This window comes from Papio anubis, chromosome 9, assembly GCF_008728515.1.
Source record: "Papio anubis isolate 15944 chromosome 9, Panubis1.0, whole genome shotgun sequence".
In the NCBI taxonomy this organism is placed as follows: Eukaryota; Metazoa; Chordata; class Mammalia; order Primates; family Cercopithecidae; genus Papio; species Papio anubis.
This window is the reverse complement of record NC_044984.1, coordinates 118,767,245-118,784,596: the sequence shown is the minus strand read 5'-3', so window position 1 is coordinate 118,784,596 and position 17,352 is coordinate 118,767,245. Positions and strand designations below refer to the sequence as shown.

Sequence of the window (17,352 nt, the reverse complement as noted above, 5' to 3'; positions counted from 1 at the left end):
AGACCAGGCTGCTTCCGTACCCCCGAACGCAGGCCAGGCCGCCTCCATACCCCCGAACGCAGGCCAGGCTGCTTCCATACCCCCGAACGCAGGCCAGGCTGCTTCCGTACTCCCAAACGCAGGCCAGGCCGCCTCCAAATACCCGCAAACACAGGCCAGGCCGCCTCCATACCCACAAACACAATCCAGGCTCCCTCCAAATACCCCTAAACTCAGGCTGGGCCGCCTCCATACCCGCAAACGCAAGCCGGGCCACCTCCATACACCCAAATACAGGCCAGGCTGCTTTATGCCCAGCAAATGCAGGTTGCAGGAGGGAGTCAAGAACTGGGCAGCCCCGGGCAGCCGCACTGGGCAGGTGAAGGGTTCTCAGGCTGGAGCAGATCCAGTTCCTGCCCTCGGAGACCTTATGCCAACTGGGGAGCCAGATGGGGATTATGGCAGGTGTTGTGCCCAGTGTTGGGGCCTTGGAAATCCTGGAAGGCTTCCTGAAGGAAGCAGCACCCACTGAGCAGCTTGGGAGCCACACCTCAATGCATGCTCTGCTAGGCACCGTGTGCCCTGTGTCAGCCTCTGGTTGTGCATCTCAGTAGCAGACAGAGGAAGGAACTGTCACTGTGGCTGACTGGTAGACAGTGGGCATGCCCTGCCTACCCCTCCACACAAAGCCTGTGGCCTGGGCCCTTGTTTTCATGTCCTCGTCCTTCATGGATAGTGTGTGGTAGAGATTCCAGGAAGTGGGTGCGGCTCCCCCACTCCTGCCTCTGTAACCGGAGCTCATTCGGCTCCATGCCCACTGTCCTGCCCTGGCACCCGAGCCTCTCAGATTCGAGTGATGAGGAATCTCTTGGTGAATCTCTTCATTACTCTGTCCCTGAATCGGGCTGATTCTTTGACTTCCTGGCAGCTTCTGGAGGGCCATGTGTGGTGTGGGCCCCAGGTCGGGCTTCTCTGGGATTTTCCTTGCCTGGGGCTGTCTTTGGGGATGTTTGATCCCAGCCTGGGCCTCTAGCATTGCCCGGCTGGCCTCTCAGCCAGGGTGGGGAGGCTGGCTTGGCCCCTGATGAGGCCTGCAAGAACCAGGGGAGTGAGTGAGGAGGCACCTGCCTGCCCACTTGTGCCTCCCCTCCCCTGGCCCCAAACCTTGGTCTGTTTCCCCAAGAAAACGGTTGACATTGTCTGGGTGACCTGCACGTCACCTCGCGTCTCAGGGCCTTAGCCTCGTCCCCAGGGCTTGAGACAGGAGAGGCCGTCAAAACCCAGCAGCCCCCCACCTGGAAGAGTCCGGCTGCGGGCCCCCAGCTGATGATGCTTGTGTCCCCACAGGCTGCTGTCCCCAAGGCCCAGCCTCCTCACCCCGACTGGCGACCCCCGGGCCAACGCCTCGCCCCAGAAGCCACTGGACCTGAAGCAGCTGAAGCAGCGAGCGGCTGCCATCCCCCCCATCGTGAGTGCCCACCCCCAGAGCCCCGCAGAGTCCACCCTGACCTTGACTTTCCCGTTCATCGAGACAGAGAATCCCACGGGTGGGAGCGCGCACCTGCAGCCCAGCTCATCTGCTGCTGTTTCCTGGAGAAACCCCCATGGAGATGAGGTGGGAACAGCTGGGGAAGCTGGCAGGTGCACTGGATGGGGCTCCCGGTGAAGGCAGGGACTGGCAGCCTACCGCCTCCCCGCTTTCACCCTGCAGCACCCTTGAACCCCCACATTAGATACTGGGTCATGGGGAGGCAGGAGCTTCCCCCACCCACTCAGCTGTAGCAACAACTTGGCCAGGGAAGGGTGGGGCTTACCCGTTCTGACCCTGGGGCCCTCTGGGAACACCCCCCTGGAAGGCGCTCTCAGCTAGGTGGGTGGGTCCGTGGAGGTGCCTTCTCCAGGGTGGTGAGTCCGGGCTTCCCAGATGCAACTGGGGGTTCCGAGCGAAAAGCAGCTGAGCTGACCAGGCTGGTGGTCCCTCGGGGCTTTGAGTGATGGGCTCAGGGCGTGCCAGGCTGCACCGCCCAGTCCCCCAAGGCCCACAGAGTCCTGTTGCTCAGTCCTGGCTTCCCTGAGACCCAGAGGATTTGGGTCCACGGAAGGAGCTGGAGGAGAGGGTAACGGCAGGCTCCAGCCTCCCGTCCACCACCAGGCTGCTGAGCCAGGCTTTTTGGGGAGGTGGGCTCCCCCTGTCCACCGCTGGGCAGCTGGGCTAGGCTTTCTGGGGAGGTGGGCCCCCCTGTTTACTACCAGGCAGCTAGGCCAGGCTTTTTGGGAGGTGGGCTCCCCCTGTCCACCGCTGGGCAGCTGGGCTAGGCTTTCTGGGGAGGTGGGCCCCCCTGTTCACCACCAGGCAGCTGGGCCAGGCTTTCTGGGAGGTGGGCTCCCCCTGTTCACTACCAGGCAGCTAGGCCAGGCTTTTTGGGAGGTGGGCTCCCCCTGTCCATCACCAGGCAGCTGGGCCAGGTTCTGGGAGGTGGGTCCCCATGTCCATCACCGGGCAGCTGGGCCAGGCTTTCTGGGAGATGGGCTCCCCCTGTCCGCCACCGGGCAGCTGGGCCAGGCTTTCTGGGAGGTGGGCTCCCCCTATCCGCCACCGGGCAGCTGGGCCAGGCTTTTTGGGAGGTGGGCTCCCCAATGTGCTCTGTGCTAAGACCTCCCCTTCTTGCCCCACTTGGGACCTTGGGCATGTCACTGGCTTTCCCAGGCCTTGGTTTCCAGGCTGGTCACGTGCATGTCTCTCCCTGACCCTGTCACCGTCGGACACCCTCTGTGGATGCTCACTTCTGCCTGCTTTCCTCAGCAGGTCACCAAAGTCCATGAACCCCCCCGGGAGGACGCAGCTCCCACTAAGCCAGCTCCCCCCGCCCCACCACCGCCACAGCACCTGCAGCCGGAGAGCGACGCCCCTCAGCAGCCTGGCAGCAGCCCCCGGGGCAAGAGCAGGAGCCCGGCGCCCACCGCCGACAAGGAGGGTGAGTCCACATCAGTGGCTGAGGGGGGCTGGGGCAGCAGGGGACTGACGGGCAAGGGATGTTTGTGTGTCCAGAGCAGCTGCTGCAACCCCCACGGCCACAGTGACAGGGAAAGCAAACGAATGGAACAGTTGAGCAGGCGGAGGCAGTTGGGAATGGTAGGGACTGCGGCAAATTGGAGAACTCATGTTTTCTCTGAAATGGGCATGTATTGGCCTTGGCCAAGAGTAACCCCGTGGCAAATCACGCCTGGGGTGGTTCTTCTAGCAAAGCCAGAAATCCATCTTCTTACGTGAAATCCCCCTGGTTTCTCAACACAGACAACTTCTCAAAATTTTCAAAAGCGTTGTGAATACACAAAAACGTGTCTGCAGCCCAGCCTCTGGTTTGGTGTGAATCAGTCCATGCAGGAGCTTCTGGAATCACAGATGGGGCCCAGCACCTGGCTGGCAGCAGCTCTGGGGCCTGGACAGGAAGGGCTGCCCTCCCCAGCTGGCATTCTGACCTTGCTCCAGGCCCAGGTCTCTGGGTTCACCAGGAGCCGGGAGAGGGGGTGACTCCTGAGCAGCTGTGTCACAGTGACTGCCCCGGGCACACCTCACTGTCATCACGTGAAGCTCAAGGTTAGGAGACAGGCAGGCGTAGTTGCTTGTTCTCTGGATCTTCAGTCTCTACCCCACTTCCCACTGGGCCCAAGAAATTCTGAACCTGTGTCCCCAAAGAGGCATCTTCTCCAGGTCAGCCTGGCATGCAGCAGGTGCTGTTGTGCCTTGCAGGTGTTGGGGGCTACCTCCCCAGAGGTTATCCACCCTGGGCTAGCCCGGGCGCTTGCTGGCAGGCTGTTCCAAAGCTCTGAGGGCAGCAGGACCCCAGGCCGACCTCCTGACCAGCACAGCCCAGGGACGAACCCGGGTGACCGGAGCTATCACCAGCTGTCCCCTCCCCACTGCCTTGGGTGTGACGTCCCCCTTCTCTTTTTTTTTTTTTTTTTTTTTGAGACGGAGCGTCAGTCTCGCCAGGTTGGAGTGCAGTGGCGCGATCTCAGCTCACAGCAGCCTCCGCCTCTGGGGTCCACCCGAGGCTGGTGGGTCAGGACATTTGTTGAAACCCAAGGCCGCAAGCGCCATGCTAGGCAGTGGGGGTTCGGCAGGGAGAAGGGGAAGTCTCTGCTGTGAGGAGCTGCTGTTTTTTTGAGTGAGGAGGATGTTAAACCAGGGAACACGTAATGAAGCAAGATGATTTTAGAGTCGTTCGTCCATCATGAGAAACAAAACGGGTTGAGTGAAGAGGCGGCTCCGGGAAAAACCCTGTGGAGAGGGGAGCAGCCCTGCCACAGGAGATCTCTGGGTGGGCGTTGCGGGCAGAGGGAACAGCATGTGCAAAGGCCCTGGTGTGGAAACACGCTCGGGTGTGTGAGGAGTCGCCGGGGGTGGTGTGGCCGGGGAAGGGTGGGCGGGTGGACAGTGAGGGAGGTGGGGGCCGGATTGTGTAGGGCCTCCCAGGCCACAGCAGGCAGTGGATTTTTGTCTCAGGTGTGGCAGGGGCTGCTGGAGGGATTTGAAGTGAGCATGTGTTGTGGAAGGGGAAGGGGGTGCTTGTTATCTGATTTACATTTTGGAAAGCTCTCTCTGGCCGTTGTTGAGTCAAGGGCAGAAGCAGGAGGTCACAGCGCTGCTCTTGGCAGGCGACAGAGGCTGCCTGAACTGCACAGGTGGCTGTGGAGGTGGAAGGAAGGGCGCATCGGGAGTTCGTTTTGGAGGCAAAGCCAGTGGGGCGTTGAACCCGGTGTGGGGATGACGCCAGGGATGTCTCGCTGGAACCGGGATGCCTCATGACAAGGGCTGGGCCGCCTGGGGCCAGGGTACAGTGTGCGGCCTGGGGGGTGGCTCTGGGAGATGTTGCGGGTTTGGGGCACCAGCCCTGGAAGGAGCTGTGTATCCATGTCAGGGGCCCCAGCAGCTTTGGCCAGCATCAGATCTGATCGGGGCTGGAACTGCACGGCGCCAGCCAGGTCCTGCCGAGCCAGGTCACAGGCCCCTGTCCTGGGAGAAAGGGAGCCACCGGCCAGCAGTTTCTGCAGCTGGCACTCAGCCTATTGGTGTGGCCAGGGCCTGTGCCATTTCCTGGCCTCATTCCCCATGGGGACGGTGCACCTGGCGTCAGGCCCTGCATGCCTTCCTTGCACAGCCTGGCTTGCAGCTCAGCTCCCGCAGGGACACACATGAACTTGACACCCAGCGCTACCTCTCTGGTCTCTCAGGAAGCCAGCCTTCTCTGCCCCTGGCTCCCACACAGAGCGGCTCAGCCAAGCAGGTCCCTCGGGGCCCCCTGGGCCCAGCTGGAGGAACAGGTTGTCTCTCCAGGCTCTCGGCCGCCCGCCCAGCCTGGCCTAACCCCAGCTTGCCTTCCTGCATCGAGCAGCTCCCCTCCTCTCCCTCCCAGCTCTCTGGAACTAGGCTGGAGGAAGCACCAGAGGCATACAGGGCTGGGTAGCCAGAGGGGCGAGGTCCAGGGCGTTTGCAGGATCTCCAGATCTGAGGCAGGCCCTGTATAGCTGACTCCACTGGGGACTGGTTAAGAAGGAGAATTCCCCTGCATCTGTGCCCCCTGCCTCCTGTGGGCTGCCCACCTCGCCAGGGCACAAGTCCAGGGAAACTCAGTCTTCCGGGAGAGAATTGGGGGCGATTTGGTACACAGGCCTCCTTGCCCACCTGCTCTGCTCACGGCAGGCATCATGAATTGATCTTAGCACTCTCCTCCGCTGTCACACCCCGATGGGCCCTCAGAAGCTCCTTTGTTCATCTGGAGGTGGCGTGATAGATGACACCTGCCTGCCATTCCTGTCCCAGGACCCAGAGGCCTCTGTCATTCCCAAGTTGTATCTCTGCTCAACTTCTTGGCCGGTTATCTCCCCCAGGATTGGTCCTCAGGGAGAGGTTCAGAGCTGAGGACAGATTTCAGCAAAGGGTGAGAGGCCGGCAGGAAGATGCCATGAAGCCAGGCCTGAGCCCCTGGGCCCTGCTGAGTTTATAGGATCTCCCCAGGCCTGAAATCTAGGACCCATCATTGCTTCTCTGCCACAGGCAGTGTGGCATAGCAGTCCGGGTTAAGGCCATGGTCTGCAGCCCCCGTGCCTAGGTTCGAAGCTGCTATCTGCCACTTGCTAGCTGGAGCCTTTGACCAGGTGGCTTAACCTCTCAGCCTCCATTTTCCCATCTGTGAAATGGGGATAATCAGTCAGTTCCTTGTAGGGTACTGTGAGAATAAATGAGTGAACATGCTTAGATTCATGTCAGCCATGGAGGCGTAAGAGAGCATTACCTCTTGGTGTTGCCCTTTACACGCTCCGCCTGGTAAGTAGCTTTGCCTGAGCTGGGGCTTCTCAGCCAGCCAGCGCACAGTCACTGTTTGCACTGGCTCAGTGGGCTTCTGATCCTGACTCGGCTAAGTATTTGCTGGTGAACTCAGATAAGCCCATTGGTGTATCTGTACCTCAGTTTCCCCTCTGTAAAATGGGTCTGGCAGCAGTCTCTGTATGAGCTTAACAGGAGGCTCATGGAGGCCATGGGGTCCTGAGCACAGTGCCTGTGCTGAGTACCACTCAGCAAACTGAGGCTGACGCTGCAGTTGTTATCTGGAGAGTCTGGGCTTATAACCCCCCACTGCCTGCCACAACATACACACACAGGCACACGCACACATCCATGCACTCACACACAAGAATGAGAATTCCCCTGCATTTGTGCCCCCCTGCCTCCTGTGGGCTGCCCACCTTGCCAGGGCACAAGTCCAGGGGAAACTCAGTCTTCCAGTATATGTATGCACATACACGTGTGCGCACACACACACACGCACACACATCACAGGTTACCTCCTTCAACATTGTGTAGAGCACAAGCCAGCAAACTTTTCCTGCAAAGAGCCAGAGAGTAAATATTTTAGGCTTTGTGGGCCAGACAATCTCTTGCAAGGACTCAGTTCTGCCATAGACAATAAATAAATGAACAGATGTGACCACGCTCCAGTAAAAGCATATTTACAAAGTCAGACAGTGGGGCCAAGCGTGGTGACTCACGCCTGTAATTCCAGCACTCTGGAGGCCAAGGTTGGAGGATCTCTTGAGCCCAGTAGTTCAAGACCAGCCTGGGTACACATAACAAGACCTCATCTCTACAAAACCAAAACATAAATTAGCCAAGTGTGGTGCGGTGACACGTGCTTGTAGTCCCACCTACTTGGGAGGCTGAAGTGGGAAGATCCCTTGAACCCAAGAGTTCAAGACCAACCTGGGGCAACATAGCAAGACCCCATCTCTACAAAAGTAAAACAGATTAGCCAGGCATGGTGTGGTGGTGGGCGCCTGTATTCTCAGCTACTTGAGGGGCTGAGGTGGGAGAATCATTTGAGCCCAGAGGTCAAGGCTGCAGTGAGCCATGACAGCACCAGTGCACTCCAGCCTGAGTGACAGAGGGAGACCCTGTCTCAAAAAAGTTAGGGGCAGACAGACCCTCTGAGAGACCGTTCGCCGCTTCCTGGCTTCGGGGCCTGTCCAGGGGCCTCGGCTTGCTGGACTTGGCTGAGTGCCTGTGGGGTTGTAGAGCCACAGGGTCCCGTTCTCGTCCTCAGGGGCAGCTGAGAGCCCTCAGCCCAGACCTCGAGACCCTTCCCCTGCTGAGCAGAACACCATGGGGTTACAGAGCAGCGCCCGGGCAGGCAGACGTGGGGGGCTTCCCAGAGGAGTCCAGGCTGTCACGGGCCACCACGACTGTGGGTGCAGGAAGGCCGTTTGAGTAGGGTCAGCCAGGGCTCCCGAGGTCTGACTGCCCCGCCTCCTGCCCTCAGCAGAGAAGCCTGTGTTCTTCCCAGCCTTCGCAGCCGAGGCCCAGAAGCTGCCTGGGGACCCCCCTTGCTGGACTTCCGGCCTGCCCTTCCCTGTGCCCCCCCGTGAGGTGATCAAGGCCTCCCCGCATGCCCCGGACCCCTCAGCCTTCTCCTACGCTCCACCTGGTAAGTAGCTCTGCCCGAGCTTGGGCTTCTCCTTCAGCCAGGGCACAGTTACTGTTGGCACTGTTGGCACTGTTGGCACTGGCTCAGAGCTGCACACAGAAGCACCTTAAAGCCTCATGGGACCCGGCTGGAGGGACAGCCTGGTCAGTGGAGGGAAAGGGGGAGATCTTTTGAGAAAGCTGCCCCAGGATTGAGGTTGAAGCCACTGGCAAGAGGGAGCCACAGCAGGTGCTTGAGCTGGCGAGGGGCAGGCTTAGAGTGGGAGCTATGTTTTCCATTGACGGCTTAGAGCTAGAGAATGGGCAGATGTTAGAAGAGCCTGGGGAGGGAGCAGAGGTGCTGCCTTGGTTCACAGACTGTGAGGCTGCATTTCGGCCCTGTTCTAGGTCCTGCAGTCCTGCTGGGCCTTGCCAGCTATATAGCAGCACAGCCGGGGGCTGGTACAGACTGTGTTGGTAAATGCTGGTCCCGAGGGATGCGTGGGCCAAGGGAGCCAGAACAGGGAAAGTCATGCCAGGCAGACGGAACAGCATGTGCAAAAGCCCTGTGGCAGGAGAGAGCAGGCAAACTTGAGAAACTGAATCCGGCCACCACTGCCGAAGCTTGGTGCCCAGTGAGCTGGGGAGACCAGGGGCCAGGTCAGGCAAGCCCGAAGGCCGAGTCAGGGGCTACGACTTTCTCCTGAGGGCAGTGGGGAGCCATCGAGGGCACACAGCAGGGGGCGGGTGTGCACCAGTGACTTTTCCAAAAAGGTCCCTTTGGTTCGTGTAAGGGGAAGGGGCTACTGGGAGCTACAGTGGAAACGGGAAGACCAGTTAGGGGATCCAGGTGAGACTGGAGGGGGCTTGGATCAGGACCTGGGCGGTGGGGAGGTGGGAGGCTTCCCCAGGATAGTGGTGTCTGCATCTAGGACTCAGGTCACTAATGAGGACAGAGCCGGGCAGGGCAACAGAGGGGCGCGCATGGCTGGGCACTTCCTGGCCAGGACAGGGAAGAGGTGGAGTGCAGCCTGGGCTGTGTGTCCAGCAGGGACATGACTGCTCCTGGGCCCCACAATGGACAGACATGTGCTCCACAGGTCACCCGCTGCCCCTGGGCCTCCATGACACTGCCCGGCCCGTCCTGCCGCGCCCACCTACCATCTCCAACCCGCCTCCCCTCATCTCCTCTGCCAAGCACCCCAGCGTCCTCGAGAGGCAAATAGGTGCCATCTCCCAGGTGAGTGGTAGCCCTTCCTTTCTTCCTTTCTTGGGGGCTTGGTCTTCTTCTCTGTAAAGTGGGGGCGATGGGACCAGTGAAGTCTGGGTGGGGGCCAGGCTCTTGGGGGTCTGGGTCATTTCCACTCAGGCATCTGGGGTCTGAGCTGGCTGGGTCCTGCCCCAGGTACTCAGGGCCTCGTCCCTGGGGGGGTTACTCTGTGTTGCAGTCGAGGGCACGGCTCGGGAACCAGGCTGTGTGGCCTCAGGCAAGTTACTTAACCTCCTGTTTCCCCCACTGTGAAATGGAAGGGCAAATGCAAGGGGCTCAGAGGGTATGGCCCCTTCACAGGGGAGGGGGCCGAGGCTTGGGAGCAGCAGTGACTTGTCTGCCATCACACAGCTGGACAGCAGCCCCGGCCTCTGACCCACATGTGGGCTTTGTGAACCGGAGCATTAGGCACTCTGGACTGTGGGGGAGGGACCAGGGTGCCCCTGTGACCCCACAACTCTGCACCTACAGGGAATGTCGGTCCAGCTCCACGTCCCGTACTCAGAGCATGCCAAGGCCCCGGTGGGCCCCGTCACCATGGGGCTGCCCCTGCCCATGGACCCCAAAAAGCTGGGTAAGGCTCCTGGCCCATCTATCTGGGTGGCTCAGGCTGGGCTCTGGCTGTCCTGTGGGTGGGGGTGGAGGTGAGGAAGGGGTATCTTGGCCCACGGTACTCCAGGTAGCAGCTGGGAGGTCCCCCCTCAGCAGCCCTGGCTGGAACATGGTGAGGAGGGGCGGCGCTTCCCAGCCCCTGGCTCAGGTTGGATGGGGACAAGCCTCCCGGGACTCTGCCCCGGCCGCACATGACTCGCTCCTCTTACTGGTCCTCAGCACCCTTCAGCGGAGTGAAGCAGGAGCAGCTGTCCCCACGGGGCCAGGCTGGGCCACCGGAGAGCCTGGGGGTGCCCACGGCCCAGGAGGCGTCCGTGCTGAGAGGTGAGGGCCCTTCTGCCCTGGACCCCCAGCATCTGCCCCTGTTCCCGGGATGCCCAAGGGGCCCTTTATTCAAAACCTGCTGGGGAGCATCATCTCCCAGAGGGTCTGGGGACCCCTCTTCACAGCCGTCTCCCTCACCATTTAGGGGTAGGGGGACTCCCTCTGCGTTGAAACAAGCACAGCTTGTGGGTTGCTCAGTCAGGGTGACTCTCAGGACCGGGGCCTGAGGAAGGAAGGGCCACAGACACCCCCTCAGCCCCATGTCTTGTGTCTTCCAGGGACAGCTCTGGGCTCAGTTCCGGGTGGAAGCATCACCAAAGGCATTCCCAGCACACGGGTGCCCTCGGACAGCGCCATCACATACCGCGGCTCCATCACCCACGTAGGTGTCCTGGGGTGCGGCATGAAGGATGGGTTGGGACCGGCATGGGACCAGCCCATCTTATAACCCCTCATTGTCACCAAACCATTAGCCTCAGCCGATGGGGTGATGACTGGGGGACAGCAGTTCACTCCATGAGCTTTCATCTTGTCTGCATGGAGTCAGGCACTGGGGTCGCCAAGCACAGCTCAAAACTCTGCTTTCAGGGAGCCGCCATGTAGTGGAAGGAAACAGACCAGGGTAAATAAGTAGGCTGGTGAAAACTGAGCAGGCAGAGGCAGAATGTTAGTGCCCCGTGGCTGAGAATGCCTGGCCAGGGACATTGCTTAGACAGGTGAGGAAGGTGACATGTCAGCTGTGGCCAGAAGAAATTGAGGGTGCAAGCCATGCGGGAATCTCAGGGAACAACATTCTAGGCTCAGGGAACAGCACGTGCAAAGACAGAGCGTGAGAGGGTTCCTGAATGGTGCCAGAAGTGGTGCCCCAGCCTTGCAGCTGGTGAGCTGTGGACCCAGGGTTTTGTGCCACGAGTGTCTGGCTCTAGAACACAGCGACAGAGTGTGGGCTCATACACGCGCACACACGCACACTTGTTCTACCAGTGGAGCTGCGGGCAACAGGATGGTCCACAGGGAGGTGCTTTTGACTCAGGCAGCGTCAAATCCCACCACAGAGGAGCTGTTTACACTTCGTCCTTCCCTGAAATCTGTAGGTTTGAAAACTCGGAGCTTTCAAAGGCAACTGTGCTGAGTGGGAAGGGCAAGTGCTTTGGGCAAAAGTCAGGCTGAGGGCCCTCAGCTGCCAGCTCCGTCACCCACTCAGACAGCGGCCTGCCCTGACTCAGTTTCCCCTTTACTAACTATTCCTGGGGGAGTCATTCTCCTAAAGTCATGGGAAGCTTTGAGGTTCCCAGGCGTCCACCTGCTCTGGGTTCCTGGGTGGCCGTGACCCGCACCCTTCCTCGAACCCTCCCGGTTACACACACGTCTTTGATTGCTTTTGGCAGAGAGCCAGCCGCCAAAACGTGTGAGATAGGCGAGGTTCAAACTTCCCTGCAGTCTCGCTACCAGATAGTGAGGAAGTCAGCGTGTGGCCTGCACACATAGAGCTGTTTTATTAACCTAGTGGGTGCCCCAGGCAGGGACCATGTGGTTCCACAGCTGGCGAGGGAGGCTCAAGGAGGTCACAGCTCCCTGATCCTCCAGGGACTTCCTGCCCATCTTGGGAGTAGAGTTCACTGGGGCCAAGAGCAAGAGGCTATGGGCTCATCTCCCGGAAGCCGACGTTATGCAAACGGAAGCTTCCCTGTTAATGGGAGTTTGTGCCATGTATTCTCCCAAGAGCAGGGGCCACCGGCTGGATTTCTGTTTTCTGTCCATGTCCCTGAAGATGGCACCTCTAAAATACTATAGCTCAGAAACATCAAGCTGGGCACGGTGGCTCATGCCTGTCAGCCCAGCATTTGGGGAGGCCAAGGTGGGAGGATAGCTTGAGCCCAGGAGTTTGAGACCAGCCTGGACAAAAAGAGGCCTGTCTCTACAGCAGATTTAAAAATTGGCTGGGCATGGTGGCACATCCCTGCAGTCTCAGCTGCACGGGACTGGGAGGCAGGAGGATCACTTGAGCCCAGGATTTTGAGGCTGCAGTGAGCTATGACGGTGCTCTAGACTCCACCCTGGGCAATGCAGCAAGATCCCTTCTCAAAAAAAAAAAAGAATCAGATGCCTCAGTTTCACCATGGAGAGCCCCCCCCCCCACGCTTTTAAATCATTTATTGTGGTATTCAGTAAGCCACTGATTTCTGCAGTACAAACCCAGTCTGACATGGACCATCTGATGTTAGGGCTGGAGACAGGAAGAGGCACTTGTATCAGCTGCCTCTGGGGGGGGCTTTTCCCACCAGGATGCTGCAGGCTTCCCCTTGTGCTTTCCTGATGGGAGCGGTGGCTGCCCGGAGCTGTCACCTGACTTAGCACCTATTGTGCCATACTTTAGTGCACAGGTGACTTATAGCACTGCAGGGAGATGCTGCTCAGAGTATTTGCTTTGAGAAGCTTGGGGGTAGCTCACTGGAATTCAGGGCATCTTGCTGTTGCCCTCCACAAAGACCAGGATCTGCGATGAGCACCCCGGGGTACCAGGTGCTGCCCTCTGCCAGGGGATGTCCCCAGCTGAGCAAGTCCAGCCAGAGACTCAGAGCTCACTGGTCCAGGTCTTGGGACATAGTAGGGCCCCTACCGTTGAATCTGCTCCTGGAATCCTAGAAAGAGAAGAGGGATGTTGAGATTTGGGGATCCCTTGTCTGTGCCAGCTGCCTTTGAGAATCATCAATGCAGAATGTCTCCATTTTGTGGATGTGCAAAGTGAGGCTCAGAAAGGAGGTCCCACGGTAACTTGGTAGTAAAGTTGCTGTTTGACACCCAACATTCTGACTCCAAGTCGTATTCTAACTCTGATGCTTATGTTCTTGAAAGTCACCTGCGGCAGGATGCTGCCCCATGTGGCCTCTGCTCTCTGCTTGAACACGTCCTCTGACGGGGACCTCATTCCCTATATGGTAGTGGTTCTCAGTCGGGGGAAATTGTGCCTCCAACTGTCTGGGGACATTTTCAATTGTCCTAACTTGTTGGGGGACACACTGGGGAGGCGTGTACTACTGGCATCTAGTGCTTTGAAGCCAGGGCCGCTGTCATTTAGCCCGCAGTGCACAGGGCAGCCCCGCAACAAAGAAGGGCCCAGCTCCAGCTGGCAGGAGGGCCGAGGTGGAAAACCTGGGTTAGAACTAAAATTTCTGGTGTCCTGCCCTGACGTGAGTCCTTGTCCTGGTTTTAGGAAACCAAAGTGCATGACGTGGTCATGGGCACAGCCCAGGAGCAGAAACCCCAGCATCCCCACCAGTTACCGTTTTCAGTAACTGAATGTCAAGGCTCTGAGAAGTAAAACCCACGCAGTGGTGGGGACACAGACTCCAGGACCAAAATGCCTGGGTTCAAGTCCCCGCCTGCCCCTCGTTAGCCAGGTGACCCCAGGTAAAGTCACCGTGCCTCCCTGTGCCTCGGTTTCCCCATCTGAAACAGGCATAATCAATAGGGTTGCCTTAGGGTTGTTTCAAGGATTAAATGAGCGAATCCATAGAGAGCAGCCAGAAGAGTGTCCCGTGCTCATGGGAAGCACTGGCCGAGGGATCCTCATTCTTCAACTTCCTCACAGGGTTTGTTCTGTGCAAGCTCTTACCCTTTTGAGACAGTGTGTGTGGACACACGTGTGCATCGGTGGGCACATGGGCTTGTAAGCACGTCTGTGTCTGCATTTGAGTTGAGAGGGGTCCTGGGCTGCAGCCTCATGGGCGCTCACCCCTCTGCACCTGCAGGGCACACCAGCTGATGTCCTGTACAAGGGCACCATCACCAGGATCATCGGCGAGGACAGCCCGAGTCGCCTGGACCGCAGCCGGGAGGACAGCCTACCCAAGGGCCACGTCATCTATGAAGGCAAGAAGGGCCACGTCTTGTCCTATGAGGGTGAGTCGCGGGAGGAAAGGAGGCCCAGGACCAGGGGAGGAACGTGCTTGGCCCACTGAAGTAGCTTCACAGGGAGGCAGGGCTGGGTTGACATCAGAAAGCACAGTCTCATAGGTATGCAAGCCAGCAGCAGGGAAGCCTCGGCCTTAGCTGCATCCCACCTCCGCCTAGTTCTTTACAATTTAGGAAACAAACTTGTGGCCAACCTTTTTAGAAGCATAGGAGGGAAACTGAGGCCCAGAGCAGAAGCCCAAGCTCATGCTGCCAGACCTCCAGCACGGCACTGACAAACCGTGCAGTCTCTCACTGGCCGTGAAAGAGGCCATGGCCAGAGTGCGCCTCACCCCGCCATGCCCCAGGCGCTTGCTGCGGAGCCCCCATCCTCTCCCTCTCTAGGCTCTGGGTTCCAGAACCAGGAGACCCTGCCAGGAAGGAGTTAAGGGAGTCGAGTGCCGGGAAAGAGAATTGCCTGGCAGTCTAGGGCACCCAGGGGTGTGGAGATGAAAGCTGCTAATGGGCGCCTCTCTTAGCACTGCAGCTGCAAGGCCCGGAACTGCCTCTCCTCTATCCGCTTCCGCCTGTGCCCGCGGCCCCCTCCCCAGGCCTGGGAAGTGGAGGTGGTACTGTGTGGCTTAGGAACATATGCGCTCCCTGCTGCCACGGAGAGAGCCTTGGAGATAGGCCTGCAGCTGTGTCTTGGGTGCCAGCTCATGCCCTAGTGCCCCTGGACTGAGTGCCCTGGGGGTGGCGGGAAGCCTGGGAAGGGCTGGTGGCGGGGTTAGTCAAGGGCTTGTCTTGAGAGGTCACTGGGTAGAATCCCACCTTGGGACCCCCGACCAGTGCCTGAGCCTTTATAGGCCTTGAGTGTATCGTCTTCATCATGGGTTTCAGTCGGGGCCCTTAAACTCTCGTCTGCTCCCCGGGCCAGGTAGGCAGTGCAGGCAGCGGCAGGTGTGAGACTACAGGGAGTGCGGAGGACTCTGGTGCCTGCCCACGCCGTCCACTCCCCCACGGCCACCGGTCAGCCAGGCTTCCCATCTCTCCGTTTTTATCTGCAATCCCCCAATGTTTAAACATCGGCGGTTAATTTGGAGTGTTTTCTGAACAGCAACCCGGTACCCTCCTGTTGGCAACCACTGGAGTAGCTCATGGGCTGCGGGCCACACAAAGCAGTGGTTGAAAGCCTGAGAGCCTGTCAGCTGGTCATTCCCTCTGAGGGGTGGGGCGGGGGCTCATTTCTGATAGCTCTGGACTCAGCTGCCCTGGAGGGAGAGCCCTGGCTGATGGGCAAAGCCAAGCCTTTACCTTTGGGGGCCACCTCCATCTGTTCAACCCTCTGCCTGTCCGGGGAGTGGTGACCGGGCCAATCTGGGCTCCTTTGACCTGGCGAGGCCACTCCTGCCACGGAGACTCCCTCACCACTCCCTGCAACACACACCTTTCCATGCACATGCGGACTCGTGGTCGGACACTCACATGCACATCGACACAGGCTTCTGGGTGTGACGTGTACACATGCAAAGCCGTGTACTGCCTGGCACCCTGGTACATGTGTGTACATGGACCCACTTAGTTCTCAGCAGCCAGGCGTGTGCCCACATCCACTCCTGCACACACAGACCCGTGCCCGTGCACACGCGTGCTCCTGCCTGCCCCGCACATCCACTCTGCTGATGCGTCAGTGCACACGCGTGCCCCTACCTGCCCTCACATCCACTCTGCTGATGTGTCAATGCACATGTGTGCTCCTGCCCGCCAGCATACCAACTTTGCTGATGCGTCTCTGCACACGCGTGCTCCTGCCTGCCCTCACATGCACTCTACTGATGCGTCAGTGCACACGCGTGCTCCTGCCTGCCCCTACATGCACTCTGCTGATGCGTCTTTGCTCACGTGCATGTGTGTGCACATGTTCATGCCCCATGTCAGCGCCTGTGTGTGTGACCACAGACTTGCATGCTCATGTGTGGTCACAGGCAAACCCTTGCTTGCAGACCAGCACCCTGGAGGGCTGGGGTACGGAGCGCAGGCAGCGTGCCTTGCTTCTCCCACTGTGTAACCCCCTGGAAAAGCTCCTGGGTCCTGCTGGCAGGCCCGGGGGCTGCAGGCTGTGGGCTCCCTCTGGAGGCCTCAGCTGTGAGGCCTTGTGACAGGCCAGCATAGAAGCACTGCTGGCTCTTGCCCACCAACTCTGCCTGTCCTGCCTGTCTACCGCGGTCCTGGGCCCATGCACACGGTCACCCCGTGCCCAGCTCCTCACCAGGTGCTTTGTGTGGTTTCCAGGTGGCATGTCTGTGACCCAGTGCTCTAAGGAGGATGGCAGAAGCAGCTCAGGACCCCCCCACGAGACGGCTGCCCCCAAGCGCACCTACGACATGATGGAAGGCCGTGTGGGCAGAGCCATCTCCTCGGCCAGCATCGAAGGTGATAGCAGGGAAAAGACTTCATCTAGGCACCCCCTGCAGGGCAGTGGGGGGGAATGGCTGACCCCATTTTACAGATGGGGAAACCGAGGCTGGGCTTTCTGAGGCTCCATCTGGAGGCAGCGCAGGGACCTTCCCGTGCTGGATCTTACTCCACCATCATCGCGGGGACGACCACTGGTGGCTGTAGACACCCCTGTCACTGCCCAGTGCCGGCTCAGGGACCCATGGAATGATGGCCTTGCCCCCTCCCACCCAGGTCTCATGGGCCGTGCCATCCCACCTGAGCGACACAGCCCCCACCACCTCAAAGAGCAGCACCACATCCGCGGGTCAATCACACAAGGTACCACCCTGTCCCCTGCTCCCTGGGTGCCCCAACGGGTGTACAGTCAAGCAGGGCACAGGAGGGGAGAGACATAGCCAGAGTGTGGTGGGAACTCAGGACAGGAATGCAGAAAGGCCTGTAGTACATGCGTACGTGATCAGTACGTGAGCTACGGAGCAAGGGTGTCTCTTACTTACTTGAAAACAAAAATGAAAAGCAAAAGACCGCTGATCACCCCTCTGCTTTTAGGTGTTACATAGCAACTGCCCTGTGCTTGGCACTAACCGGCATATCGTTTTACAGAACATCCTGGTGAGGCACGTGCGATTGGGAGAGGCTTGGAGAGCTCTGAGAACTCTTTCAGGTTCTCGTGGCTGGTCCATGGCACAGCCAGCTACTGTGAACTTGGCAGCTTTGTGGTCTTTATTTTTTATCTTTATTTTGTTGTTGTTGTTGGCGTCTGAGACAGGGTCTCATTCTTGCCCAGGCTGGAGTGCAGTGGCACGATCTCAGCTCATTGTAGCCTCCGCCTTTCAGGCTTAAACAATCCTCC

General features: G+C 59.2%; 1 protein-coding gene across 32 annotated transcripts in view; it reads left to right on the top strand.

The window, feature by feature from the left end:
* The window catches only part of NCOR2 (nuclear receptor corepressor 2), a 238,508-nt gene that overhangs the window by 199,006 nt on the left and 22,150 nt on the right, over window positions 1-17,352 (top strand). For 19 of the 32 annotated variants that reach the window (XM_031650908.1, XM_031650896.1, XM_031650907.1 and 16 more), the window contains 10 exons: window positions 1,327-1,594; window positions 2,783-2,954; window positions 7,797-7,961; window positions 9,040-9,179; window positions 9,681-9,783; window positions 10,041-10,145; window positions 10,424-10,527; window positions 13,898-14,048; window positions 16,332-16,472; window positions 16,731-16,817. In XM_031650908.1, coding sequence (XP_031506768.1) covers window positions 1,327-1,594; window positions 2,783-2,954; window positions 7,797-7,961; window positions 9,040-9,179; window positions 9,681-9,783; window positions 10,041-10,145; window positions 10,424-10,527; window positions 13,898-14,048; window positions 16,332-16,472; window positions 16,731-16,817 — 1,436 coding nt within the window. The remainder of the gene's footprint in view (window positions 1-1,326; window positions 1,595-2,782; window positions 2,955-7,796; window positions 7,962-9,039; window positions 9,180-9,680; window positions 9,784-10,040; window positions 10,146-10,423; window positions 10,528-13,897; window positions 14,049-16,331; window positions 16,473-16,730; window positions 16,818-17,352) is intronic. The other 13 variants (XM_031650903.1, XM_031650917.1, XM_031650916.1 and 10 more) reach the window with 7 other exon arrangements.